The 27,461-nt window shown below is 48.0% G+C and overlaps 2 protein-coding genes across 3 annotated transcripts in view; both read left to right on the top strand.

The window, feature by feature from the left end:
• The window catches only part of LOC308459060 (zinc finger protein 653-like), a 78,837-nt gene extending 57,715 nt beyond the window's left edge, over positions 1 to 21,122 (top strand). Inside the window, exon 3 of one of the 2 annotated variants that reach the window (XR_013977814.1) lies at positions 20,819 to 21,122. The gene's annotated coding sequence lies outside the window, so the exon portion shown is untranslated. Of the gene's footprint in view, positions 1 to 14,617; positions 15,345 to 20,818 lie in introns of those variants that run through there. The other variant, XR_013977815.1, reaches the window with a different exon arrangement.
• TBRG4 (transforming growth factor beta regulator 4) overlaps positions 1 to 26,810 on the top strand; it is a 34,510-nt gene extending 7,700 nt beyond the window's left edge. The window contains exons 3-11 of the mRNA XM_080974111.1: positions 3,711 to 4,034; positions 6,893 to 7,064; positions 7,678 to 7,835; positions 10,933 to 11,043; positions 11,998 to 12,142; positions 14,153 to 14,398; positions 16,488 to 16,599; positions 18,998 to 19,112; positions 26,507 to 26,810. Of these exons, the coding sequence (XP_080830237.1) occupies positions 3,711 to 4,034; positions 6,893 to 7,064; positions 7,678 to 7,835; positions 10,933 to 11,043; positions 11,998 to 12,142; positions 14,153 to 14,398; positions 16,488 to 16,599; positions 18,998 to 19,112; positions 26,507 to 26,608 (1,485 nt within the window). The 3' untranslated portion in view covers positions 26,609 to 26,810. The remainder of the gene's footprint in view (positions 1 to 3,710; positions 4,035 to 6,892; positions 7,065 to 7,677; positions 7,836 to 10,932; positions 11,044 to 11,997; positions 12,143 to 14,152; positions 14,399 to 16,487; positions 16,600 to 18,997; positions 19,113 to 26,506) is intronic.
• The last annotated feature ends 651 nt before the right edge of the window (positions 26,811 to 27,461 follow it).

Below are 27,461 nucleotides of genomic sequence, written 5' to 3'. Positions count from 1 at the left end.
GCGCTCTACGTGGGACTACCTTTGAAGGTGAGCCGGAAACTACAACTAATCCAGAATGCGGCAGCTAGACTGGTGACTGGGAGCGGCCGCCGAGACCACATAACACCGGTCTTGAAAGACCTGCATTGGCTCCCAGTACGTTTCTGAGCACAATTCAAAGTGTTGGTGCTGATCTTGAAAGCCCTGAATGGCCTCGGTCCAGTAGACCTGAAGGAGCGTCTCCACCCCCATCATTCTGCCTGGACACTGAGGTCCAGCGCTGAGGGCCTTCTGGTGGTTCCCTCACTGCGAGAAGCAAAGCTACAGGGAACCAGGCAGAGGGCCTTCTCAGTGGTGGCACCCGCCCTGTAGAACGCCCTCCCGTCAGATGTCAAAGAGATAAACAACTACCTGACATTCAGAAGATATCTGAAGGCAGCCCTGTTCAGGGAGGTTTTTAATGTGTGACATTTTAGTGTATTTTTGGTCTTTGTTGGAAGCCACCCAGATGGGCGGGGTACAAATAATAAATTATTATTGTTATATTATTATATTATTACAAAGTTCAGTGGGTGAATTTGGGCCAATTGTGATCTCTCTAAGCTTGACCTGCCTCATGGGATTGTTGTGAGGGTAGAATGGGGAGTGGGGGCATGTGGTGTGGTCCTTGGAGGATCACCAGGATGTAAATGTCGTTTTATTTCGCATTCTGAATTTGCTTTCTTGATTCTAACATTGAGCTTTTTTCGTTAGAGGCTTATGGCGAGCAGCTAGCTACAAAGAAGGGTGAAATTTATTCGAAATTTATTTATTTGATTTCTATAGTGTTAGACCTCAGGGCAGTTCATAACATAAAAACACAAGACAAAACCGCCGACTGAAGGCAGCTGTAACTGGTATCAGTTAACCTGCAAAGAGGCTTGCAGTTCCTTGGGCTTCCCCTCGCAAGAACCCCGAGAGGAAAAGTTATTCTTCTGTTTGCAAGTAGTGAATGAGGTCCTCCCTGGTCAAAGTCCAGTTTTCTGAACGGGGACAAATAAAAATTCGTTGTGGCAGGTGAAAGGTAGCCGATTTCAAAATGTATTTCTGCTCTTAGGCCTGAGCTCCTGCGAGACCTCGGGGAAGAAAGAAACTTTTTCTACTCCTGTAATTAAGTCTTACAGCATTCTCTGAATAAGCAGGAAGCCTCCACAGATACAGAATGTCCCTTGCTGCAGACAGAAGTTATACAAGGACAGGGGGAATCCAGAGGGAGCCATTCGATGACAGGGATAGGCCCCTACAGCCCTTTTCTAGATGTTGCCCTTTCATGGCTGTGACACCAGAGGAGGGCTAGTGTGGGGATCACATGAAACTGATTATAGAATTATAGAATCATAGAGTTGGAAGATACCACAAGGGCCATCGAGTCCAACCCCCTGTCAAGCAGGAAACACCATCAGAGCACTCCTGACATATGGTTGTCAAGCCTCTGCTTAAAGACCTCCAAAGAAGGAGACTCCACCACACTCCTTGGCAGCAAATTCCACTGTCGAACAGCTCTTACTGTCAGGAAGTTCTTCCTAATGTTTAGGTGGAATCTTCTTTCTTGTCGTTTGGATCCATTGCTCCGTGTCCGCTTCTCTGGAGCAGCAGAAAACAACCTTTCTCCCTCCTCTATGTGACATCCTTTTCTATATTTGAACATGGCTATCATATCACCCCTTAACCTCCTCTTCTCCAGGCTAAACATGCCCAGCTCCCTTAGCCGTTCCTCATAAGGCATCGTTTCCAGGCCTTTGACCATTTTGGTTGCCCTCCTCTGGACACGTTCCAGTTTGTCAGTGTCCTTCTTGAACTGTGGTGCCCAGAACTGGACAGAGTACTCCAGGTGAGGTCTGACCAGAGCAGAATACAGTGGCACTATTACTTCCCTTGATCTAGATGCTATACTCCTATTGATGCAGCCCAGAATTGATGTCAAAGGCAAATTAATAATATGATGAACACTTAAATGAGAAGTGGGGACTGTTTCAAAAGATTAATGCAAACCTGCATGCCATGAACTTGATAAATTATGTGAGATGAGTGTTCATCAGTCAAGACCTCTGTGTGAAAGAACCAACTTCTGTATGAAAATAAAATTCCTTTTCCTCAAATAATGAACTTTCCCCTTTAATTTCCTCTGATGAATTAGTGTAGCTAATCCCAGTAGCAGGGTCCCTTAAAAGGACTCTCTTCCATGACCTTCCGGTCTAAACTGAATGTAACAATAAGAGGAAGAAGGTGGCCAAGCCCCAAAAAGGCAGTGGAGACACAGGACGTGGGTTACAAGGGACTTGGGCTAGGGCTCCCTGACCCCGAGATGGGAGATGGGGACTGGGGGTGAAGCCTCTTTATCCAGAAGAATTTGAGCAGGAGAACATGGGAGCTTGCAGGATCAGGCCCCTACCTAGTCCAGCATCCTGTTCTCGCACGGGCCAACTAGATGCTCATCATGGGATCAGGATCCGCATCAGGATCCGAGCCCAAGAGCCCTCTCCCCATCTGTGCTTTCCAGAAACTGGCATTCAGAATCAGGGCTGCCTCCCAGACCAAGATGGTTGACTCTGCAGAACTAGCAAAACGACCTGTAGGATCCGAAATCAGGAGGCAACAAAACTCCAAAGAGATTGGAGCAAATTTATAGAATATATAACTGTAGAAATTGGAAGACTCTGGCAGGAATGAAATAAATCTTACGACGTAGATAGGATGCAATAAGAAACGGTGTAAAAGTAACTGAAGTAAGAAAGCCAGCTGAAGGGAGGGAAGTCAGCGCTCGGCAGAGTGGGGGGGAAAGAATGTGGGCAAATGACTGTTAAATTTCATTGTATTTTGTTTGCTTGTATGAAAGGAAAAACCAATAAAAAGCATTTTTTTAAAAACCCAGAATCAGTGCTGCCTATCGGTGGAGGCAGAGCAGAGCCAGCATGCCCAGTAGCCATCAGTAGCCCTCTTCTCCACGAATTCGTCCTAACCCTCTGTGCTGGTCCCTGGGGGTTCCTGTGTGGCATGGTCAGAGTCCAGTCCAAGGTTGAGGGTGTGGTATGGGGGCTGTCCGTCAAGGCTGAAGCAGGGTCCAAGGCAAGGAATCGGGTGAGGTCAGGAACTCTGGCAGAAGAGCAGGACAGGATACCAGCTGGAACGGGTTACCAATAATGTTACTCCCGCAACCTGGGACTGGGGCTGGCCAGCTTTTATCTGCCCCAAGGCATAGGGCGGTCCCGGTCCACAGGTGACTCGCCTCTCCTGGGCTGGAGGCGAGCACTCCTCCTGCGGGAACTTAGTTCCCTCCGCCTCTCTGCCCTGAGCCTCTGCAGCTCAGGAGAGGCTGGAGGGTTACCAGACCCAGAGGCAACCTCAGCTTCTCCTGACGGGGCTGAGAGTGGAGCACCTGCAGGCAATGGGTCCTCCATCACCTCCGGAGCCAGAGCAGATTCAGCTGGTGTCTGCTCCTCAGGATCCGGCACAGGTGTGGACCCTTCAGGCTCAAGCCCCAGCCCCGGCTCAGCCGGTCCTGGAGGCAGGGACTCCTGTGCAGGCTGGGATTCCTCAGGTTCAGCCTCTGAGTCCGATTCCCAGGCCATCACACCCTCTTTTAAAGCCGTCCAAGTTGGTGGCCGTCACTGCTTCCTGCAGCAGGGAGTTCCACAGTTTACACGTGCAGAAGTCCTTTCTTGCATCCGTCCTGAATCTTCTTTTGTGTGCAGGGGACTCAGGTATGGAACACGGCTTTGGTGAACCTTTTCAAGAGCCTCGACCTCCTGGGGCTGGAGCGGAGCAGGCCGGAGATGCGCTCGGTGGAGCAGGAGGTGCGCTGGCGGCTGAGGCGCCTGACCTTCAAGAACCTGGCCTTCCTGGCTGAGCACGTGGCCGCCAGCGTCCCCAAGGGACACCCGAGCGAGCTGCTCAGCGACGTGCTGAAACATCTCGAGCTGCGTTGGACCGAGATTTCGGACGTCAGGACGGTGGTGATGCTGATGTCGAAAGTGGGGCCCCTCTCCCCAGCACTGATGGAGAGACTGGAGGATAAGGTAGAGGCAGGAACCGGTACAGTCTGACACCGGGGGTGAAGGGAGAGGAGATGCATGGGATTTATTTATTATTAAAATGCAGTTGAATGGCTATGTACAAAGTCAATAAAACACAGAATACAGTACAGTGGTACCTTGGCTCTCAGACTTAATCCGTTCCGGAAGTCCATTCCAAAACCAAGGCGCACTTTCCCAGAGAAAGTAGTGCAAAATGGATTAATCCGTTCCGGGCTTTTAAAAACAACCCCTAAAACAGCAATTGAACATGAATTGGGCAGCTGGCCCAAATAGGACTAATTCAGCCAGCTAGCCCTGCCTGGGGATTATCTAATTGAATTTTGAATTTTATTGTCATTCATGTTTTTATACTGTATTTTATGCTGTCTTTATAATTAAATGTTTTAAAGTGTTTTAAATTTGTTGTTGGCTGCCCTGAGCCCAGTTTTTGAACCGGGAAGGGCGGGGTATAAATAAAAAATTATTATTATTTATTATTATCTAACGAGACCACTGATCCATAAAATGAAAGCAGTAAACGATGTCGTCCTGCAGTCACACAATCAGTCCATCAGTAGCTGAACTGGGTTCCACACAGTCACATAAACAAAACGGAAAAGAGCCACAAAAACAGAAACGCAAAATAAATAGGAAAAACAGACAGACCTCAGCGTAAAATGGAAGAGTGGCACTCAAATCGGAAGCGTAAAACTCAAAACGGAGCACGTTCGGCTTCTGAAAAAAGTTCGTAAACCGGAACACTTCTGGGTTTGCAGTGTTTGGGTTCCAAGTTGTTTGAGTACCAAGGCGTTTGAGAACCAAGGGATCACTGTACAAAGCAATACATAGTGTAACAGGAGCAGTTCCAGAGTAGCTCGGAAAACCAGCCACAACGTGTTGATTTAAACCTGAGAAAATAGAACAGTTTTTTGACCACCTTGCCTGTATTATACGAAGCAGATGCCAAGCAAGTGTCATTCTACATGGTTTTAAAACATTGGCAGTCCATCTAGGCCAGCTTTTCTCAACCTGTGGGTCCCCAGATGTTGTTGAACTACAACTCCCATCACCCCTAGCTAGCAAGGCCAGAGCTCAGGGATGATGGGAGTTGTAGTCCAACAACATCTGGGGACCCATAGGTTGGGAAAGGCTGATCTAGGCGCTTCACAGACAGGTTTGTGAGGCTGGTGGGAGAGCTTTCTTTTCCCCTTGCTTGTGAAAATAAGGGAGATACGGTTTCCTCAAAGGCATTTTCCTTTACAACCCCATTTGTAGCTCTTCTAAGCCCAGTTCATCATAGAATCATAGAATCATAGAGTTGGAAGAGACCACAAGGGCCATCGAGTCCAACCCCCTGCCAAGCAGGAAACATCATCAGAGCACTCCTGACATATGGTTGTCTGCTTAAAGACCCCCAAAGAAGGAGACTCCACCACACTCCTTGGCAGCAAATTCCACTGTCGAACAGCTCTTACTGTCAGGAAGTTCTTCCTAATGTTTAGGTGGAATCTTCTTTCTTGTCGTTTGGATCCATTGCTCCGTGTCCGCTTCTCTGGAGCAGCAGAAAACAACCTTTCTCCCTCCTCTATGTGACATCCTTTTCTATATTTGAACATGGCTATCATATCACCCCTTAACCTCCTCTTCTCCAGGCTAAACATGCCCAGCTCCCTTAGCCGTTCCTCATAAGGCATCGTTTCCAGGCCTTTGACCATTTTGGTTGCCCTCCTCTGGACACGTTCCAGTTTGTCAATGTCCTTCTTGAACTGTGGTGCCCAGAACTGGACACAGTACTCCAGGTGAGGTCTGACCAGAGCAGAATACAGTGGCACTATTACTTCCCTTGATCTAGATGCTATACTCCTATTGATGCATCATCCTGAACTAGCTCTATATCCCCAATATTATTGAGCCATATCTCAAGAGGTGGCTCCACCTGGGATTTCCAGCGAAATCATTTTTCTTTTAAAAGATATCAAAGTAAATCAAACCAACTGATACAATAGATATAGCAGAAGTACCAACGTTCAGCACAGTGTGCCTGACAGAGACTTAGTATTAGGTTGGCAAAGTACTGAAGGCCATTAGGAAAACAAAATTTCACTTTGTACTGTGGAGGAGAAGTCCCTGTGTTGTCAGCCTTAGTTGCTTATAATATAAAATCGCACCAAACAGCATAGACTTTCATCAGGGTCCTCCTAACCTTTGGCGACTAGTAATTTGTGAGTTAGATTTTCAGCTACTGCTAAACCTTTATACCAGACTTTTTCAGCAGGGGGCCGGTCCACTGTCCCTCAGACCTTGAGGGGGGCCAGACTACTGTATTTTTTGCTCTATAAGACGCACAAGACGCACCTAGTTTTTGGGGGAGGAAAACAAGAAAAAAAGATTCTGAATCTCAGAAGCCAGAACAGCAAGAGGGATCGCTGCGCAGTGAAAGCAGCAATCCCTCTTGCTGTTCTGGCTTCTGTGATAGCTGCACAGCCTGCATTCGCTCCATAAGACGCACACATATTCCCCCTTACTTTTTAGGAGGGAAAAAGTGAGTCTTATAGAGCAAAAAATATGGTATATTTTGGAGGGGGGAAATGAACAAATTCCTATGCCCCACAAATAACCGAGAGATGCATTTTAAATAAAAGGACACATTCTACTCATGTAAAAACACGCTGATTCCCGGACCGGATTTAGAAGGCGATTGGGCAGGATCCTGCCCCCGGGCCTTAGTTTGCCTACCCATGCTTTATACCAATGCGAAAGTTGCAAGGAAGATTTCCATTTGGGGTAAAATATGCCGATAGCTTATCTCCCGCCGGAATTGGTCTTCATCCATTTTTCACATCCATCATCTTTGTCAACAGAGCCTGGAGTTGGCTGAGCAGTTCACCCCCGAGGACACCCGGAGAGTTGCCATTGCCTTGGCGATCCAGAACCGCCGGTCCATCCCTCTGCTCCGGGCAATCTCCTACCACTTGGTCCAGAAGCACTTCACCTTCAGCACCAGCATCCTCCTGGACCTGGCTTTTGCCTACGGTGAGCGGCAACTTCCTTTTAAAAAATGGGCGCATCCCTTTAACCCTTCTGCCCAGTAAAGAGTTTTACGCACCAGGAAGCAGAGACAGCATACAGATGCTTCTGCAGACAGCATTCTCCCTTCCCTGGCCACTTGCCATCCATGGTGGAGGGGCTGGAGAGGGTGTGTAATAAATTATTATTATTATTATTATTATTATTATTATTTATTATTTATACCCTCCCATCTGGCTGGGTTTCCCCAGCCACACTGGGCAGCTCCCAACAGAATATTAAAAATACAGTGGTACCTTGGGTTAAGAACTTAATTCGTTCTGGAGGTCTGTTCTTAATCTGAAACTGTTCTGAACCTGAAGCACCACTTTAGCTAATGGGGCCTCCTGCTGCCACCGCGCCACCGGAGCACGATTTCTGTTCTCTGCTTCAGGATGAGAAGTTCTTTGTGGAAGTTCTTGGTGGAAGCCACCCAGAGTGGCTGGGGAAACCCAGCCAGATGGTTGAGGTATAAATCATTCATTCATTCATTCATTCATTCATAAATAATTATCCCGGCTCCTCTTCTGCAGCCGGCATCTTTTTTTTCTCAACTGCTGTTTCCTTCTTTCTGCTTCAGGGAAGCTGTGTTTCCACCAGACCCAGGTCTTTCAGAAGATCGCCGCAGACCTCCATCCCCGCGTGCCGGAGCTGTCCCCTGGGGACGTGGTGCGCTGCCTGAAGTCCTTTGCTTACCTCAAGTGGCTCAACCTGCCCCTCTTTGAGGCCTTTGCGCAGGTGAGTAAGGGGCAGAGGTGGAGGCAAACCCTCACGTCCCATGGCCCTGTTCCTTTGAGCCAGCGGGGTGTAGTGGTTAAGAGCGGCGGACTCGTAATCTGGTGAACCGGGTTCGATTCCCCGCTCCTCCACATGCAGCTGCTGGGTGACCTTGGGCTAGTCACACTTCTCTGAAGTCTCTCAGCCCCACTCACCTCACAGAGTGTTTGTTGTGGGGGAGGAAGGGAAAGGAGATTGTTAGCCGCTTTGAGACTCCTTCAGGTAGTGATAAAGCGGGATATCAAATCCAAACTCTTCTTTGACTCATCAGTGCTAGGCTGTGAAGCCTGTTTTAGTTTGAGGGCTGTGTTTTCCCGTGGGCAGCCTCCTAGGAGCCACTGACTGGGAGTGGCCGCAGGGACCACATAACACCGGTCCTGAGAGATCTGCATTGGCTCCCAGTACGTTTCCGAGCACAATTCAAAGTGTTGGTGCTGACCTTTGAAGCCCTAAACAGCCTCAAAGGCCCAGTAGACCTGAAGGAGCCTCTCCACCCCCATTGTTCTACCCGGACACTGAGGTCCAGCGCCGAGGGCCTTCTGGCGGTTCCCTCATTGCGAGAAGTGAGGTTACAGGGAACCAGGCAGAGGGCCTTCTCGGTGGTGGCGCCCGCCCTGTGGAACGCCCTCCCTTCAGATGTGAAGGAAATAAGTAGCTATCTTATCTTGAAAAGACATCTGAAGGCAGCCCTGTTTAGGGAAGTTTTTAATATTTAATGCTGTATTGATTTTAACACTCGATTGGAAGCCGTCCAGAGTGGCTGGGGAAACTCAGCCAGATGGGCAGGGTATAAATAATAATAAATAATAATAATAATAATAATAATAATAATAATAATAATTACTACTACTGACCTGGGGTGGGTGTGGCCCAAGCTACGTCTCCAGGTATGTGTCTGGACCCACATGCGTGTCCAGAATTCACATGTGTCCATGCACACGCTACCAAGAAGTATAGGACCTTCTGTGTCTTGGTTATGAATACAGTGGACCCTCGGGTTACTTTACCTTCGGGTAACATAATCTTCAGGTTGCGAACGCAGCAAACCCGGAAGTGAGTTTGCTACGTACGCAGAAGCGGTCTGTGGCTCCGTGCGCAGAAGCGGTCCTCCGGTTATGAAATTTTTGGGATATGCTGGGCCTCTGGAACAGATCCATAGCTGTCAACATTTCCCTTTTCTTGCGAGGAATCCTATTCGGAATAAGGGAATTTCCCTTAAAAAAAGGGGAAAGTTGACAGCTATGAACAGATCCCGTTCGTAACTGGAGGTCCTACTGTATGTGCTTTCCTGTAACCTGGTGCTCACAGGAAGTGGTCTAAACCACTGAGTCTCTTGGGCTTGCCGATCAGAAGGTTGGCGGTTCGAATCCCCTCGACGGAGTGAGCTCCCGTTGCTCGGTCCCAACTCCTGCCAACCTAGCAGTTTGAAAGCACGCCAGTGCAAGTAGATAAATAGGTACCACTCTGGCGGGAAGGTAAACGGCGTTTCCGTGCGCTATGGTTTCCGTCACGGTGTCCCGTTGCGCCAGAAGCGGTTTAGTCTTACTGGTCACAGGAAGCTGTTTGTGGTCAAACGCTGGCTCCCTCGGACTGAAAGTGAGATGAGCGCCGCAACCCCAGAGTCGCCTTTGACTGGACTCAACCATCCAGGGGTCCTTTACCTTTTACCTTTTACACAGACGCAGATTAAAGAAAAGTTGATTTATTACATGAGAAGAGAGGCCATCTGAATGCTGCTTCAGATAGCGAGGCAAGAAGTACAATAGGGCAGCAAATCAGACAGTACATATGCATCTTGAACTAAAGCAGGCGTAGGCCAACTTGGCCCTCCAAATGTTTTGGTACTACAATTCCCATCATCCCTGACCACTGGTTCTGTTAGATAGGGATGATGGCAGTTGTAGTCCCAAAACATCTGGAGGGCCGAGTTTGCCTATGCCTGCACTGAAGTGTAAAGAAAGGATCTCTTTCAAAAGGCTAAAAAGAGTGGGGGTGGCTTTTGTCAGAGACTCAGAAACACACAAAAAATAAAGTAAGAAAGGAGGAGGAGGAAGTTATTCGTGTGTTGATTCAAAGTGTTAGGCTGGTCTTTGAGAGCGTGGAGTGAAAAGGGGGTCTGTGTTGGGGCTTCGAGAGCTAACCAAGCAATGAAAATATTCCAGGATGAAAGTGGTGGGGCTTCTGTTCCCATTCAAGCAGTTTCTGATTCATTTACGATATGATAATCTTTATTGCCATTGTCCCAAACAGAACAACGAAATTGAAAATCTACATAAGACATTCAAAACCCAACAAGTCTGCTATCCCAGCTATCCCAACCTGGTTAGCCCCCTAAAAACTCTGATACCCCACTTTAAAATACAATATACTCCAATACAGGCTCCTTATTGTTTAGTCGTTTAGTCGTGTCCGACTCTTGGTGACCCCCTGGACCAGAGCACGCCAGGCCCTCCTGTCTTCCACTGCCTCCCGCAGTTTGGTCAAACTCATGCTGGTAGCTTCGAGAACATTGTCCCACTATCTCGTCCTCTGTCGTCCCCTTCTCCTTGGGCCCTCCATCTTTCCCAACATCAGGGTCTTTTCCAGGGAGTCTTCTCTTCTCATGAGGTGGCCAAAGTCTTGGAGCCTCAGCTTCAGGATCTGTCCTTCCAGTGAGCACTCAGGGCTCCATTCAGAATGGAGAGGTTTGATCTTCTTGCAGTCCATGGGACTCTCAAGAGTCTCCTCCAGCACCAGAATTCAAAAGCATCCATTCTTTGGCAATCAGCCTTCTTTATGGTCCAGCTCTCACTTCAGTACATCACTACTGGGAAAACCAGAGCTTGAACTATACGGACCTTTGTTGGCAAGGTGATGTCTCTGCCTTTTAAGATGCCGTTTAAGATGCTGGCTCCTTACAAAGCAGGCTCCTTACAATGTGTTTAAAACCAAAATTGTGTTTGGGTAGAAACTGTTTCTCAGGCAGCTAGTCCTAGTCTTTATAACCATATTTATGGCTAAACTGTAACCATTTGAAATGAATGAACTCAATCGCTTTTCCCCATGCTTCTTTTCTTAGCACACTGTGGACAACGCCGAAAAATACTCCCTGGTCCACCTTAGCAACGTCGTCCTTGCTTTTGCTCGCTTGAACTTCCATCCCAGCTGCAGAGATGCCTTCTATAGCACAGTAAAGTCCTTTATTCATCTTGGGAGGGCAGAGGGAGGGAGAATGTAGCCATCGGCCGGGGATGCTTTAGCAGAGATTCCCGCATTGCAGCGGGTTGGACTGGATGACCTGGGGAGGTCCCTTCCAACTCTGTGATTACATGATTCTAAGTAGGTTCTCAAATGCCAGCCTAGAGGTATTCCCCTGCCGCCGCCCAAGAGACTAACATCCTATCCCCTTTTGATTGTGTTTGTAGGAGGGGAAAGAAGGTTATTTGTTTCTGGGGGTTTGTTCTGTCCTTGTTTGTATTATGTACAGTGGAACCTCGGTTTTCAGAAGTCTCGGAAGTCGGAAGTTTCGGTTTCCAAAAGCCGAAAACCCAGAAGTAACTGCTTCAGTTTTTAAACATTTCGGAAGTCAAATGGTCTTCTGGAATGGATTACGTTCGAAACCAAGGTTCCACTGTATTTTATGTTTTTATCTTGTATTCTTATGCTGTGAACCGCTCTGAGATCTACAGATGAAGGGCAATATATTACTACTACTACTACTACTACTACTACTACTACTACTACCACTGGGGACACGGGGGGCGCTGTGGGTTAAACCACAGAGCCTAGGACTTGCCGATCAGAAGGTTGGCGGTTCGAATCCCTGTGACGGGGAAAGCTCCCGTTGCTCGGTCCCTGCTCCCGCCAACCTAGCAGTTCGAAAGCACGTCAAAGTGCAAGTAGATAAATAGGTACTGCTCCGGCGGGAAGGTAAATGGCATTTCCATGCGCTGCTCTGGTTCGCCAGAAGTCATGCTGGCCACATGACCCGGAAGCTGTACGCCGCCTCCCTCGGCCATTAAAGCGAGATGAGCGCCGCAACCCCAGAGTCGGCCACGACTGGACCTAATGGTCAAGGGTCCCTTTACCCTTTACTACTATTACTACTACTAATGATAATAACCCGCTTCTTTCTCCTTTCCAGGTCCACAGAGGGATGGACAACCAATTGGATGACTTAGACCCCTACCTGCTTCTGGACCTGGTGTGGTCCCTCTGCGTTCTGCAGCAAGCGAAGGCTTCCCATCTGCAAAAAGTTTTGGAGCCGGAGTTTCGCACTCGCTTCTTAGGTATGAGCAGATGAGGGGACGAGTGACCTGGGTGGGGAGGAGGTGGGGAAAGCATCCAAGCGCCAGGAAAACTGCTTCCTAGCAGTGGGCACTCTGACCCTACCCTGGCCGTGGACCCCTTTCAGATGCCTCTTCCCTTCACCTTTCAGGACCGACCTGGAGTTGGGAATCTGACTGCTAGGTGGCGCTGCTCCCCAAGGATTTTGGCACAGAGCTCATATATTATCTAAGGCTCCATCTGTGCCCTACATTTAAAGCAGCGTCACGCCGCTTTTGAGCAGCCATGGCTTCCTCACTCCGCAAAGAATTCTGGGAACTGTAGTTCATGTAGGGTGCTGAGAGTTCATGGGACGCATCTGAGGATAGGATAGGAGGGGGCTGCCTGTGGGGCCCTGTATAGCCCTTCTCCAGCTCAGGCCCCACTGAAACGACTGAGCTATGCACAAGGGCTTGTGCTCTAGGCTAGTGCAAAAAAGTACCTGCTGTGTTGGGCCCCATCTTTATTCATTTATTATTATTATTATTATTATTATTATTATTATTATTATTATTGTTATTAGTGTTAGTATCCTGCCTCTAGGTGGTTCACAGCATAAAATTATAATACAAAAACCAAAACAAAATATGTACTAGAAACAAACAAACAAAGAAGACACAAGAACCCCTCTTCCATAATAATAATAATAATAATAATAATAATAGTAAATTTTTATTTATACCCCGCCCTTCCCGGTTCAAAAACCGGGCTCAGGGCGGCTAACAACAAATTTAAAACACTTAATTATAAAAGCAGCATAAAATACAGTATAAAAACATGAATAACAATAAAATTCAGAAATCAGTTTAGGGGAAATAAGCGTTAGATAATCCCCAGGGCTAGCTGGCTGAATTGGTCCTACTTGGGCCAGCGAGGAGACCGGGGAGAATTAGCTGTGGGGTCTCAGAGCGGGTGGTCTTCATAAAAGGGCATCAGGTGTCAAATCAGCCAGAGTATTTTTAAAATAAATTATTAAATTCTGTAAAATTCATACACCGCTTGATTGTTAAAACGAAACAAGAACCCTCAAAGCAGTTTACAAAAAAAAGAAAGAAAAATCTACAACCCTACTTTAGAGCATGCAAAAGTTTAAAACTGATTAAGATTACCTCAACTTCCCAAGTAGCTGGACTGGCTTCTCCCAGACAAGAATGAGGTGCTGATAAAAGTACAGTACAGGTACCTGCTTGATGTCTAGTGGCAGGGAGTTCCAAAGTGTAAGGGCTGCCACACTAAACCTTTATTAGCAGAGGGCCAGGAGGTGCTGAGTGATTGTCCCTGCTCCGCGGCCATTGACCCTGCCATTGGGTTTCACTCTGCTTCCTGTTAATAATAACAATGATGATAATAAAATTTTATTTATATCCTGCCCCCCCCCCCAGCCAAAGCCAGGCTCAGAGCGGCTAACAACAGAAAAATAATACAACATTCTAAAATCATTCCATTATAAAATCAGTTCAAAATCAAATTCATGGCAACCATTGGGATAGAGTTCTGTGAGGATTACAGAAGGAGGGGGTCAGACTGTGCCTTGGCCAAAGGCTTGATGGAACAGCTCTGTCTTGCGGAAAGATGTCAAGTCCCGCAGGGCCCTAGTCTCTTGTGACAGAGCGTTCCACCACGGAACTGAGCTGAAAAAGCCCTGGCTCTAGTTGAGACCAATCTAACCTCCTTGAGGCTCGGGACCACCACAGTGTTGTTATTTGTGGACCTTAAAGTCCTCCGCAGGGCATACCAGGAGAGGCGGTCCCGTAGGTACGAGGGTCCTAGGCCGCATAGGGCTTTAAAGGTCAAAACCCACACCTTGAACCTGATCCTGTACTCCACTGGGAGCCAGTGCAGCTGGAATAGCACCGGGTGAATGTGATCCCGCGGCGAGGACCCCGTAAGGAGTCTCGCCGCGGCATTCTGCACCATTCTGCACTGTTCTCTTTTTCTCTCTCTCTTCCTTTTCCTTCCTCCACCTGCGGCAGACGACCCCTCGGCCAGAGGGCACAACTACCGGCTCAAACTGATCCACGTCAACACCGCCGCCTGCCTGGAGTGCGCCGACTACGCAGGGCCCCTCCTGCCGCCGGAAGCCCTGGGCAGCAAGGGGCTCCAGGGGGGCAGGAAGCTCACCCCCCTTCAGAGCAGCCTCAGGGAGGTGCTGCAGGTGGTTGCGGGAGACCCAGCGAAAGTGCGCTTTGAGGTGGACACCGACTGTGGCTGGCTGCTTGGTGAGCCCCACTCTTCGTGCTGTTGTAGGGGGCAGCGTGGGGCACTGGAGGGCAGGCCGTTTGCAGAGGAAAATATCTGTGGAGGCCTCCTCTTCGCATGGCAACATCTTGCCCCACCTACAGAAGGGTCCCCTTAGCCCTTGGGCGACAGGAAGGGGCATATTTTTGTCCCAGGGGGCAAGATCTCTACAGTGGTACCTCGGGTTACATACGCTTCAGGTTACAGACTCCGCTAACCCAGAAATAGTACCTCGGGTTAAGAACTTTGCTTCAAGATGAGAACAGAAATCGTGCTCCGGCGGCAGCGGGAGGCCCCATTAGCTAAAGTGGTGCTTCAGGTTAAGAACAGTTTCAGGTTAAGAACGGACCTCCAGAACGAATTAAGTTCTTAACCCGAGGTACCACTGTATCTCACACCACCCCACAGCCAAGTTGGCGGGTGGCACTTGGGTCCATAGGTTATGAATACTGTAGTAGTGTTTTATAAGGGCACGGGTGGCACTGTGGTCTAAACCGCCGAGCCTCTTGGGTAGGGGTCAGCAAACTTTTTCATCAGGGGACCAGCCCACTGTCCCTCAGACTCTGTGGGGGGCCGGACTATTTTTTTTTTGGAGGGAAATGAAGAAATTCCTATGCCCCACAAATAACCCAGAGATGCATTTTAAATCAAAGCACAAATTCTACTCATGTGAAAACATCAGGCAGGCCCCACAAATAAGCCAGAGATGCATTTTAAATAAAAGCACACATTCTACTCATGTAAAAACACACTGATTCCTAGACCGTCAGTGGGCTGGATTTAGAAGACGGTTGGGCCGGATCCGGTCCCCGGGCCTGAGTTTGCCTACCCATGCTCTTGGGCTTGCCAATCAGAAGGTCGGCGGTTCGAAGCCCCGCAACAGAGTGAGCTCCCGTTACTCTGTCCCAGCTCCTGCCAACCTAGCAGTTCGAAAGCACGTCAAAGTGCAAGTAGATAAATAGGGACCACTGCGGTGGGAAGGTAAACGGCGTTTCCATACGCTCTGGCCTCCATCACAGTGTCCCGTTGTGCCAGAAGCGGTTTAGTCCTGCTGGCCACATGACCCGGAAAGCTGTCTGTGGACAAACGCCGGCTCCCTCAGCCTGAAAGCGAGATGAGCGCCGCAACCCCATAGTCGCCTTTGACTGGACTTAACCGTCCAGGAGTCCTTTACCTTTACCTTACCTTAGTAGTACCTTGTGGATCCTATAACAGGACTTTGGCTGCATTACTGCTACTATTATTCATTTACCGCTTTGTGTTTTAAGGAAAAAATCTCAGGGTGGTTTACGACACATTATAGAATCATAGAATTGTAGACCAGAATCTCCCAACAGAGACTGTTTTACTATCAAACAGCTCTCAGTCAGAAAGTTTTTTCAGATGTTTAGTCTTTTCTTGTCACTTGAAACCATTGGTTTGAGTCCTACCCTCTAGAGCAGGAGAAAATAAGCTTGTTGCTTCTTCCATGTGATAAAATAATTCAAGCTTCAGATTCAAGCTTCGAGGGAAATATTTCAGATCCGTTACTAAGGGACATTTTGCTTTCCTCATATTTATTTACCTTCTTAATTTACTGAGCTGTCCCATAGCCGAAGAACTCTAGGAAGCCAGTTGGGTGTAGTGGTTAGACGGTTCTCAACCTGTGGGTCCCCAGATGTTGTTGGACTACAACTCCCATCATCCCTGAGCTCTGGCCTTGCTAGCTAGGGGTGATGGGAGTTGTAGTTCAACAACACCTGGGGACCCACAGGTTGAGAAAGGCTGGGTTAGAGTGTCAGACTAGGAGCTGGGAGATCAGGCTAGCTTCACAGACGTTGCCTTGCAGCGAGTTCGGGGTGATTCCCAAAACACAGCAAAGCAACCCAATTAATCAGCAAGGGGCAATCTCCACCAGGTGTCCCCATGTGGCCGTTTTTGTCAAGCCACGCCAACCTACCTAATGATGTCAGGCGCAGGGCAGGTAATGGGTTTGAAAGCCCTCCCGATCGGCCGGTCCATGGGGCCTGAAGAGCCCCTGCCCACAGGAGAATTGCCAGCTCAGAAGTGACATTTCTTTTCCATCCGCAGATGCCGAGATGGTGCTTAACGCAGACAACCAGCCCTTGCCTGTAGCAGACTTCACAGCTCCTGCCGAGGCCCAGTCCGAGGGATCTAAACCTCTCCCGCTCGGGGCCAGAAGGTGAGTCTTCGGGGCTGTTGGTTAGGGCAGCGTTTCTCAAACCTGAGCCCTAGCAGGACCAGGGCTCAGGGATGATGGGAGTTGTAGTCCTGGTGAAATAATAATAATAATAATAATAATAATAATAATAATAATAATAGTATATTATTATTATTATTATTATTATTATTATTATTATTATTAATGCTCCGCCCATCTGGCTGGGTTTCCCCAGCCACTCTGCAAAAATTTTATTAGTTTTTACAATATCAATGACAAACAAAAACATGAAACAAACAAAACATAACAAACATAAATCATAACCTTATTGAAAATAACAGTTATTTACTTTGTAAAATGACTTCCTCGTTTCCCCTTAGTTGAATTTCATTGCATGTCCTTATTACGGTTTCCCAAATCCCAATTTTAATACCCTTTAAATTAAACATTAACATCTTTAAATCTTCTCCTTGTATTAAACATATTTTATCAGTTAACATAGATACAATCCTAAGCCCTTTAATTATCTGGATGCTATTTCCAGTTATTTTAGCTTAACAAATTTAACTAAATAATCATTAAATTTCTTCCATTCTTCGTAATGTTCGTTCCCCAGCCACTCTGGGCGGCTTCCAACACAATATTAAAATACAGTAATGCATCAAACGTTAAGAGCTTCCCTAAACAGGGCTGCCTTCAGATGTCGTCTAAAAGTCTGGTAGTAGTTGTTCTCTTTGAAATCTGGTGGGAGGGCGTTCCACAGGGCGGGTGCCACTACCGAAAAGGCCCTCTGCCTGGTTCCCTGTAACCTCACTTCTCGCAGTGAGGGAACTACCAGAAGGCCCTCGGCGCTCGACCTCAGTGTCCGGGTAGAACGATGGGGGTGTAGACGCTCCTTAAGGTATACTGGACTGAGGCCATTTAGGGCTTTCAAGATCAGCACCAACACTTTTAATTGTGCTCGGAAACGTACTGGGAGCCAGTGTAGGTCTTTCAAAACCGCTGTTATGTGGTCTCGGCAGCCGCTCCCAGTCAACAGTCTAGCTGCCTCATTCTGGATTAGTTGTAGTTTCCGGGTCACCTTCAAAGGTAGCCCCACGTAGAGCACATTGCAGTAGTCCTAGTGGGAGATAACCAGAGCATGCACCACTCTGGTGAGACAGTCTGCAGGCAGATAGAGTCTCAGCCTAAATACCAGATGGAGCTGGTAGACAGCTGCCCTGGACACAGAATTGACCTTGCAGGTTTAGGGTGATTGCATCAAGTCATCTTTCCTGGTTCAGGGCAAGACTCTGCTCTTGGTGCTGGAAAGCAAGAGGAGAGGAATCCAGTCTGTATTTGCAGGCCCTTCCGGGGAAGACGCAAGATTTTGGGAATTCTGGCAGGGTGCTTGTCCACGGCGCACCAGAGCTGTAGGCTCTGGCTTAGAGGGGGCACCAAAATTTCGGCCACAAAGACAGAGACGACCTGATGCCCTGCAGGTGTTGCCCGGCTGCAGCTCTGCTCTTCCTTGGCCGTTGGTCACACTGGCTGATGCTGGGAGTTGGGAGTCCAGCAATATCTAGAGGACCCCACACTGCGTACCCTTGGTCTAGAAAAAGCCACACCAAGAACTCAGGCCAATGTGAGTTTCAATAGTGGGAGTGGTCCCTACTCTCAAATCAATAGTCAGTTGTAACAAAAACTAATCCATTCAAAAGAGATTACAAACTCAAACTCATAATGATATATGTAACACAATAATTTGTTACAGATTTAGAGATAAGAGTTTATGAGTAGAGTATCTACTCGGCCCAGTATACCTGAAGGAGCGTCTCCACCCCCATCGTTCAGCCCAGACACTGAGGTCCAGCACTGAGGGCCTTCTGGCGGTTCCCTCGCTGCGAGAAGTGAGGTTACAGGGAACCAGGCAGAGGGCCTTCTCGGTGGTGGCGCCTGCCCTGTGGAATGCCCTCCCTTCAGATGTGAAGGAAATAAGTATCTATCCTATCTTTAAAAGACAGCTGAAGGCAGCCCTGTTCAGGGAAACTTTTAATATTTAACGCTGTATTGTTTTTAATACTTGATTGGGAGCTGCCCCGAGTGGCTGGGGAAACTCAGCCAGATGGGCGGGGTATAAATAATAAATTATTATTATTATTATTATTCGGCACAGAACCCGCCGGCCGCTCACTGATTTAAATTTCCGCAAGCCGTGTGTTGGACCCCCTGGCCTAATCCTTGTGAGTTTTCTCCACCCATCTTTAGAAAGGGCGTGTTGCAGACATTGACTAAAGCCTGCCTAAGGGGCATTTATGGGCAGTGGCCTCCCTGGCAGCCAGGCAGGTGCTCCTCAAAAGGCAGAAGATGTTCTTGGGAGTCCATGATGGTGCTGAGTTCTGTTTTCTCTCTCCCCTTCCCACCCCAAACTCTCTTGCAGGCTCGCCTTTCTCGGATGGGAGTTCCCAAACTTCAGCAACCGGAGCAAAGACCTGCTGGGGCGCTTCGCAATGGCCCGACGCCATGTCCAAGCCTCCGGTTTCCTGGTTGTTGATGTGAGTTGCTGGGCTGTGGGTGGGTGAATTCCGCGATTCCTCCATGTTCTCTTTTTTTTAATGTTTAAATATTTTTATTTTTTACCAACAACCAAAGCACAAACAGTGAAACCCCCCCAGGCAGCTGATACATTGGGTATACGTAATCAATAATAACATATTCAAATCAACCATATGTACAATTTTATATACGTTAACACTCCTCCACCCACAAGGTTTATGTAACTTTTAACATTTTAATTGCCCCAAATTGTTCAAACCTAGCCAAATAATTCAATATCTTCTCAAACCAATCCTCCTCTTTCTCACTGACCTTAAACCCTTTCATTCTGTGTATCTTCACAGTTAGATATTGTAAAATTATAATATTCAGTTTTTCCCTCCATTGGTTCACCCCTAGCTCTTCTGCATTTTTCCAGTTAATCGCTATAACCTGTCTGGCTGCAGTTACCATCAGTTTTACCCATTTACATTCCTTTTTTGTTTTTAACTCGGTGCTACTCAGACTAATAAGAACCATTAATTCAGATATTCTCACCTTCCTACCCACAATTCCCGATATTTCTATACCAATCTGTTTCCAAAATTCATTAACTGACGGACAATCCCACCACATAAGGCTGTACGTTCCCATCACTCCACATTTCCTCCAACAATTTACAGAATCATAGAATCATCGTAGAGTTGGATCCAACCCTCTGCATCTGAATCGCAGCTAAAAAAAATTCTAATAGACGACCACACAACCTCTATTTAAAAACCTCCAACGAAGGAGAGTCCATCACCTTCTGAGGTCGTCCGTTCTACTGTCAATGTTTGAATCCATTGGTTTGGGTCCTCCCCTCTGGAGTAGCAGGAAACAAGTTTGTTCCCTCTTCCACGGGACAGCCCTTGAGATATTTGAAAATGGCCTTCGTCTCACCAATCATTCTTCTTCTTCTTCTTTTTTTTAAATAATATTTATTAAAATTTCAAAAGAAAAAAAAATCACATTAATAATAAAGTTAACAATAAAAAGGAAAAATACAAAATACAAAAAAGAAAAAACAGTTAAAAACAATTCCATCTTTTCATCACTTCTTTTACATTTACTTGTTTCCCGGACCTCCTCATACCTCCCTCTTTTGTATTCCAATTCAATATGTTAATCCAGCAATTCCTTTCCCTCCTTTTTAATCCTGATCTTTAATCTTGATAAATTATAACATTAAATTTTTACATATTAAAAACCAATTTTTCCATATTTTTTTGTACCATTACCGCTAGAAACCGCTTAACTTCAATCCATCATCATTCTAACATTCATTAATTTTACAATATTTCTGTAAGTAGTCTTTAAATTTCTTCCAATCTTCTTCCACCGACTCTTCTCCCTGGTCTCGGATTCTGCCAGTCATTTCCGCCAATTCCATATAGTCACCAATCATTCTTCTCTTCTCCAAGCTAAACATGCCCAGCTCCTTCAACCGTTCCTCATAAGGCTTGGTTTCCAGACCTTTGTATACTGCCCTCCGTCTTGATTGTCCTCCTCTGCCCTCCTTCCAGCTTGTCAATATCCTTCTTAAATTGTGGTGCCCAGAACTGGACACAGTATTCTAAATGTGGTCTGACTAAAGCAGAATAGAGCGGTACTATTACTTCTCTTGATCTGGACAGTATACAGTGGTACCTCGGGTTACAGACGCTTCAGGGTACAGACACTTCAGGTTACAGACTCCGCTAACCCAGAAATAGTACCTCAGGTTAAGAACTTTGCTTCAGGATGAGAACAGAAATCGTGCTCTGGCGGCAGCAGGAGGCCCCATTAGCTAAAGTGGTGCTTCAGGTTAAGAACAGTTTCAGGTTAAGAACGGACCTCCGGAACGAATTAAGTACTTAACCCGAGGTACCACTGTACTTCTGTTGATGCAGCCTAGAATAGCATTAGCTTTTTATGCTGCTGCATCACACCATTGACTCATGTTCAGCTTGTGGTCCACAAACAACAACAACAACAACAACAACAACAACAAATTTACAACAACAACAACAAAATTTGTACCCCACCTATCTGACGGGGTAGCTTCCAGTATATATAAAACCATAATAAAACTTTAAACCTTAAAAAGCTTCCCGATACAGGGTTGTCTTCAGGTGTCTTCTAAAAGTCAGATAGTTGTTTATTTCCTTGACGTCTGATGGGAGGGCGTTCCACAGGGCGGGCGCCACCACCGAGAAGACCCTCTGCCTCTGTCTACGCGGGGCTGCCCTTGAAGCTTAGCCCGAGAAACTCCAGCGGGTACAGAATGCTGCAGCGAGCCTCCTCACGGGGTCCCTGCCATGGGACCATATTCACCCAGTGCTTTTCCAGCTGCACTGGCTCCCGGTGGAGTACAGGGTCAGGTTCAAGGTGCTGGTCTTGACCTTTAAAGCCCTTCACTGCCTAGGACCCTCGTACCTACGGGACCGCCTCTCCCGGTATGCCCCACGGAAGACCCTAGGGTCCAGGAATAATAATAGCTTAAAGGTCCCGGGCCCTAAGGAAGCCCAACTATCCTCCATCAGGGCCAGGGCCTTTTCAGTGATGGCTCCGACCTGGTGGAACGCTCTGTCCCACGAGACTAGGACCCTGCAGGATCTGATTTCTTTCCGCAGGGCCTGTGAGACAGAGTTGTTCCACCTGGCCTTTGGCTTAGAATCAATTTGATTCCCTCCCCTTCTTACTTTTTTCCTTTCTCCTCCTGCGATGAGGCTGCATTTTAATGTTGTATTTTAATCTTGTTTTTTAAGTTGTATTTTAATCAACTTGTTTTTATTATTGGTTGCTAGCCGCCCTCAGCCTGGTCTTGGCTGGGGAGGGCGGGATATAACTAGAATTTATTATTATTATTATTATTATTATTATTATTATTATTAATGGGCAGGTGCAAAGTCTCTGTGCATATGGGACCCTTCTATAGGAGCCTCCCAGAACCGGTGAGGGCAAGGCTGAGCTTCTAGCAAGAGAGTAAAAGAAAAGGACGTATGCAGATGCCCTTGATTTGCGTCACGGTGGGCAGGATTATTGTAGGTGGGTGGGGGGGGGGACAGCCTGCCTTTGCCCGGTTTAGGATGAAGATACGACTGGAGCACTCCCACCCCGTTCTGCGCCCCTCCCCTGTTCTCCCCCCACCAGGGAATGGCGGAAAGCCCTGCGTCCGCTCGCCCCAGTTCCCCAGGAGTGGCTTGGAGCAGGGGGAGCGCCGCCATTCCTCCTGCCTCTTGACCGCTCTCTCTCTCTTCCTCTCTGGCGTCAGGCTGCCCGCTGGAGGGCTCCAGGGGTGGGGTGGGGGGGGAGAGGGGGGGCAGAGGCTGCACTCAAAAGCGATCATACATTATTTAGCTCCTTGGAAGCAATTACAGCTCTGCAGTCCTCGGCACCCCCTGGTCTGCTCTCCGGCAGCTTGGAGGAAAGGGCAAAGGGGGGTGGGGGAGTGGAGAGATGTTGGATGCAGCCACAGTTGCTGCCTCCCCCCCACCCCGTTGGGGGCCAGGAGGGGAGGGGGAGCCCAGGCCAGGCACCCTCCAACAGGCCCCCGCTTGCTCTGTGTAGCCTTGACTGAGCTCGTGCTGAACTGCCTTCCCTTTGATTCTGTGTGTAAGAGAGTGAGTCTGCTTTTTGCCTTTGCCAACCTGGTGCCCCCAGCAGCGCACCACAGCCGTGCTGGCTGGTCCTGTTGGGAGTTGCAGTCCAGAACAACTCAAGGGCCCCCGGTTGGCAAAGGCGGTTGTGGATAAATTGGCTCCAGTCTTGCAAAGAAGACTGCTTTACCCCTTCTCCTACTTTGGGTGTAATCTTTGCCACCTCCCTTTCCATGGAGGCGCAGATTGCAGCTACAACAAAGGCGGCATTTTTTCATCTCCGCCAAGCTAAGCAGTTGGCTCCTTAACCTCTCTCGCCCTGACCTAGCCACTGTGATCCACGCGACGGTCACCTCCAGACTTGATTATTGTAACTCGCTCTACGTGGGCCTGCCCTTGAGACTGACCCAGAAACTCCAGCGGGTGCAGAATGCCGTGGCGAGACTCCTCACGGGGTCCTCGCTGCGAGATCACATTCACCTGGTGCTATACCAGCTGCACTGGCTCCTGGTGGAGTACAGGATCAGGTTCAAGGTGCTGGTTTTAACCTTTAAAGCCCTATATGGCCTAGGACCCTTGTACCTACGGGACCGCCTCTCCTGGTATGTCCCACGGAGGACCTTACGGTCTTCAAATAAAAAAATCTTGAAGGTCCCAGGCCACAGAGAGGTTAGGCTGGCCTCAACCAGAGCCAGGGCTTTTTCAGCCGTGGCCCCGATCTGGTGGAACGCTCTCACAAGAGACTATGGCCCGCGGAACTTGACATCTTTCCGCAGGGCCTGCAAGACAGAGCTGTTCCACCAGGCCTTTGGCCAGGGCACAGCCTGACCCCCTCCTTTGGCAATCCTCACAGAACTCTAGCCCAGTGGTTGCCATTAATTTGATTTTGAATTGATTTTAGAATGAATGGGTTTTAGAATGCTGTGTTACTTTTATTGTTGTTAGCCGCTCTGAGCCCGGCTTCAGCTGGGGAGGGCGGGATATAAATAAAAAATTATTATTACTATTATTATTTGAAGGATGGCAGATGCTGTGTGTGAAACGGAGCAGATCAGAGCAATTTTAGAGTCTTGTTCTTATGTTATGGATTCAAACTGTAGAATCATAGAGTCGGAGGTCATTTAGCCCAGCCCCCTGCAATGCAGGAATCTTTTGCCCAGTGTGGGGCTCAGACCCACAACCCTGAGATTGAAAGTCTCATGTCCTACCGAGCTGTCCCAGCCGTCCATACAGGGTTACTATCTCTCCCTAACCTACCTCACCAGGTTGTTGTGAGGTTAGAGGCAAGGTGGGTGATTGTCCACAAATGCATACATGGTCTTTCCCCTTCCTCATTTAATCTCCGCAACAACCCTGGGGAGTGGGGAAACCCTTGAGCCCCTTGGAGGAAAATGATGGGATATAAACACAGTCAATAAAAATGTATTGTGTGAGGCTGCTGATCATAGGGCCCTGGACTGGTAGAGCATGAGACTTTAATGGCTGGGTTGTGGGTTCGAGACCCATGTTGGGCAAAACATTCCTGTGTGGCAGGGGGTTGGACTGGATGACCCTTGTGGTCCCTTCCAAGTCTGTGATTCTACGATTAGAGCCGTGTCACGATACACGATAATACGATACGATAATCTTTATTGTCATTGTCCCATACAGAACAACGAACACACAGGACAGAACACGCAGGATTAGGACTTGCATGCTCTTTCAGGTCAATCCCCAAATTTGTGCTTTGAATGTGTAAGTTCAGGGGTCACCACTTGTTGTTGTTGTTGTTGTTGTTGTTGTGTAGTCATTTAGTCGTGTCCGCCTCTTTGTGACCCCCTGGACCAGAGCACGCCAGGCACTCCTGTCTTCCACTGCCTCCCGCAGTTTGGTCAAACTCATGCTGGTAGCTTCGAGAACACTGTCCAACCATCTTGTCCTCTGTCGTCCCCTTCTCCTTGTGCCCTCCATCTTTCCCAACATCAGGGTCTTTTCCAGGGAGTCTTCTCTTCTCATGAGGTGTCCAAAGTATTGGAGCCTCAACTTCAGGATCTGTCCTTCCAGTGAGCACTCAGGGCTGATTTCCTTCAGAATGGAGAGGTTTGATCTTCTTGCAGTCCATGGGACTCTCAAGAGTCTCCTCCAGCACCAGAATTCAAAAACATCCATTCTTCGGCGATCAGCCTTCTTTATGATCCAGCTCTCACTTCCATACATCACTACTGGAAAAACCAGAGCCTTCACTATATGGACCTTTGTCGGCAAGGTGATGTCTCTGCTTTTTAAGACGCCGTCTAGGTTTGCCATCGCCTTTCTCCCAAGGAGCAGGCGTCTTTTAATTTTGTAACTGCTGTCACCATCTGCGGTGATCATGGAGTCCAAGAAAGTAAAATCTCTCACTGCCTCCATTTCTTCCCCTTCTATTTGCCAGGAGGTGATGGGCCCAGTGGCCATGATCTTCGGGTTTTTTTGATATTGAGCTTCAGACCATATTTTGCGCCCTCCTCTTTCACCCTCATTAAAAGGTTATTTAATTCCTCCTCCCTTTCTTCCATCTATGTTGTGTCATCTGCATATCTGAGGTCACCACAGGCTTATCTAAAAAAGCAAAAAGCACATGCGCTTTGCTCTGATTCCCAAAACTGCTGAAAACAGCAGCCCGTCCCTGTCTCTGCATCCTGCCAATGAACACCGTTTTTGTGTGAGGCCGCTTAACCCTCCGGCCATCAATGTTTCAGCCCTTAATCTGTTTGGGCTGCATTTTCCCACGGCCCACCGATCCTCCGGCTTTCATTCCTCCAGGTGCCAGCCAGCCGCTTGTTTGTACAAAGTTGGGTGGAAAGTTGAGGCATTGAGAGTCACCAGGGTGGAAGGGGACAGAGATTATCGCTGGCCGGCTGTCTGGGTAGACCGTGGCACCGTTCCCTGCCAGCCCCACTGGCTCAGAGCCACTCTGGATAATCCCCACGTGCGTAGAAGCCAAGGTGGCTGCGAGATGCTCACGGAGAAGCGCTTCTGATCAGGAAAACACTCTGCGTTGCGCACAGACACAACCCAGTCTGGAAGCCAAGCCAGTCGAGGGAGTTGCGTATATGAACTCTTCCCCAAAGACTGGGGTTTAATGACTCCCATCTATCAATATCTAAAGAAACCTCTTTCATTCTAGTGCAATTATGTGATACTAACTGGGTTATGTTGCTTGCTGTTGAAATGCCTGAATACTGAACAGATTCTGAACAACTACAGAGCTGAAGTTTCATAAATGAATATGAGAATCTTTGGCTGATCTTCTCTGTCCAGGAATAGATGCAATGCCCGGCAGGGCTTTTCTAGCTGAGACCTGGCCTAGTTTCTGAGCACAATTCAAAGTGTTGGTGCTGACCTTTAAAGCCCTAAATGGCCTTGGTCCAGGATACCTGAAGGAGCATCTCCACCCCCATCATTCTGCCCGGACACTGAGGTCCAGCACTGAGGGCCTTCTGGCGGTTCCCTCCCTGCGAGAAGCGAGGTTACAGGGAACCAGGCAGAGGGCCTTCTCGGTGGTGGCACCCTCCCTGTGGAACGCCCTCCCACCAGATGTCAAAGAGAACAACAATTACCAGACTTTTAGAAGACATCTGAAGGCAGCCCTGTTTAGGGAAGCTTTTAATGTTTAATAGATTATTGTATTTTAATACTTTGTTGGAAGCTGCCCAGAGTGGCTGGGGAAACCCAGCCAGATGGGTGGGGTATAAATTTATTATTATTATTATTATTATTATTATTATTATTATTATTTATTATCCTCTTTCTCTCTTCCCCTCCACCTCTTGCAGGTTCCCTATTATGAATGGCTTGACCTAAAGTCGGAGTGGCAGAAGACGGCCTACCTCAAAGACAAGATGGGCAAGGCGGTGGCTGAAGAGATGGCAAAATAGGGAGAACAAGAGACACACACACGCTCACAAGGGCAGTTGCCAGATTAACTGCTGGGAGGGAGGGATTCTGCCTGTCCTCGTCAACAGCCACCTTGGCGATGCTCTGAAGGGAAGTGGCCGGGAGCATCTCTGGACGCATGGAGGGGTCCTCTTCATCTATGTATATAGATGTGCATTTGAATAAACGGTCTATTGTACAGTCCAGGTCACACTTTCGGCTGTCTGTTCTTCTCCTGGCGTGACTGATGAAAGAAAGAGAGTTGCTTCGGAATCCGTGTGTTGAAAGAAGCCTTTTGGTCTCCCAGGCGGCAGGCAGTGTATATATATATATCAGCTAGGCGCCAAATGGCTCCCTTAAACCAGGGCTACAGTTGCCAAAACGGAATGCCTAGTTGCCATTTATTAGAATAAGAATAAGAATAATTTATTTATACTCCGCCCATCTGGCTGGGTTTCCCCAGCCACTCTGGGCGCCTTCCAACAAAACAATAAAATGCAATAACCTATTAAACATTAAAAGCAATCCTAAACAGGGCTGCCTTCAGATGCCTTCTAAAAGTTTGGTAGTTATTTTTCTCTTTGACATCTGGTGGGAGGGCGTTCCACAGGGCGGGCGCCACCACCGAGAAGGCCCTCTGCCTGGTTCCCTTGGCTTCTCGCAGGGAGGGAACCGCCAGAAGGCCCTCGGAGCTGGACCTCAGTGTCCGGGTAGAACGATAGAAGTGGAGACGCTCCTTCAGGTATACTGGACCAAGGCCGTTTAGGGCTTTAAATGTAAGCAACAATGCTTTGAATTGTGCTCGGAAACGTACTGGGAGCCAATGCAGGTCTTTCAGTACCGGTGTTATGTGGT

This window comes from Podarcis pityusensis (genome assembly GCF_964106645.2).
Source record: "Podarcis pityusensis genome assembly, chromosome: 12".
NCBI classification, from domain to species: Eukaryota; Metazoa; Chordata; class Lepidosauria; order Squamata; family Lacertidae; genus Podarcis; species Podarcis pityusensis.
Note: the sequence above shows the minus strand (reverse complement) of the source record. Positions and strands in the feature narration are given on the sequence as shown.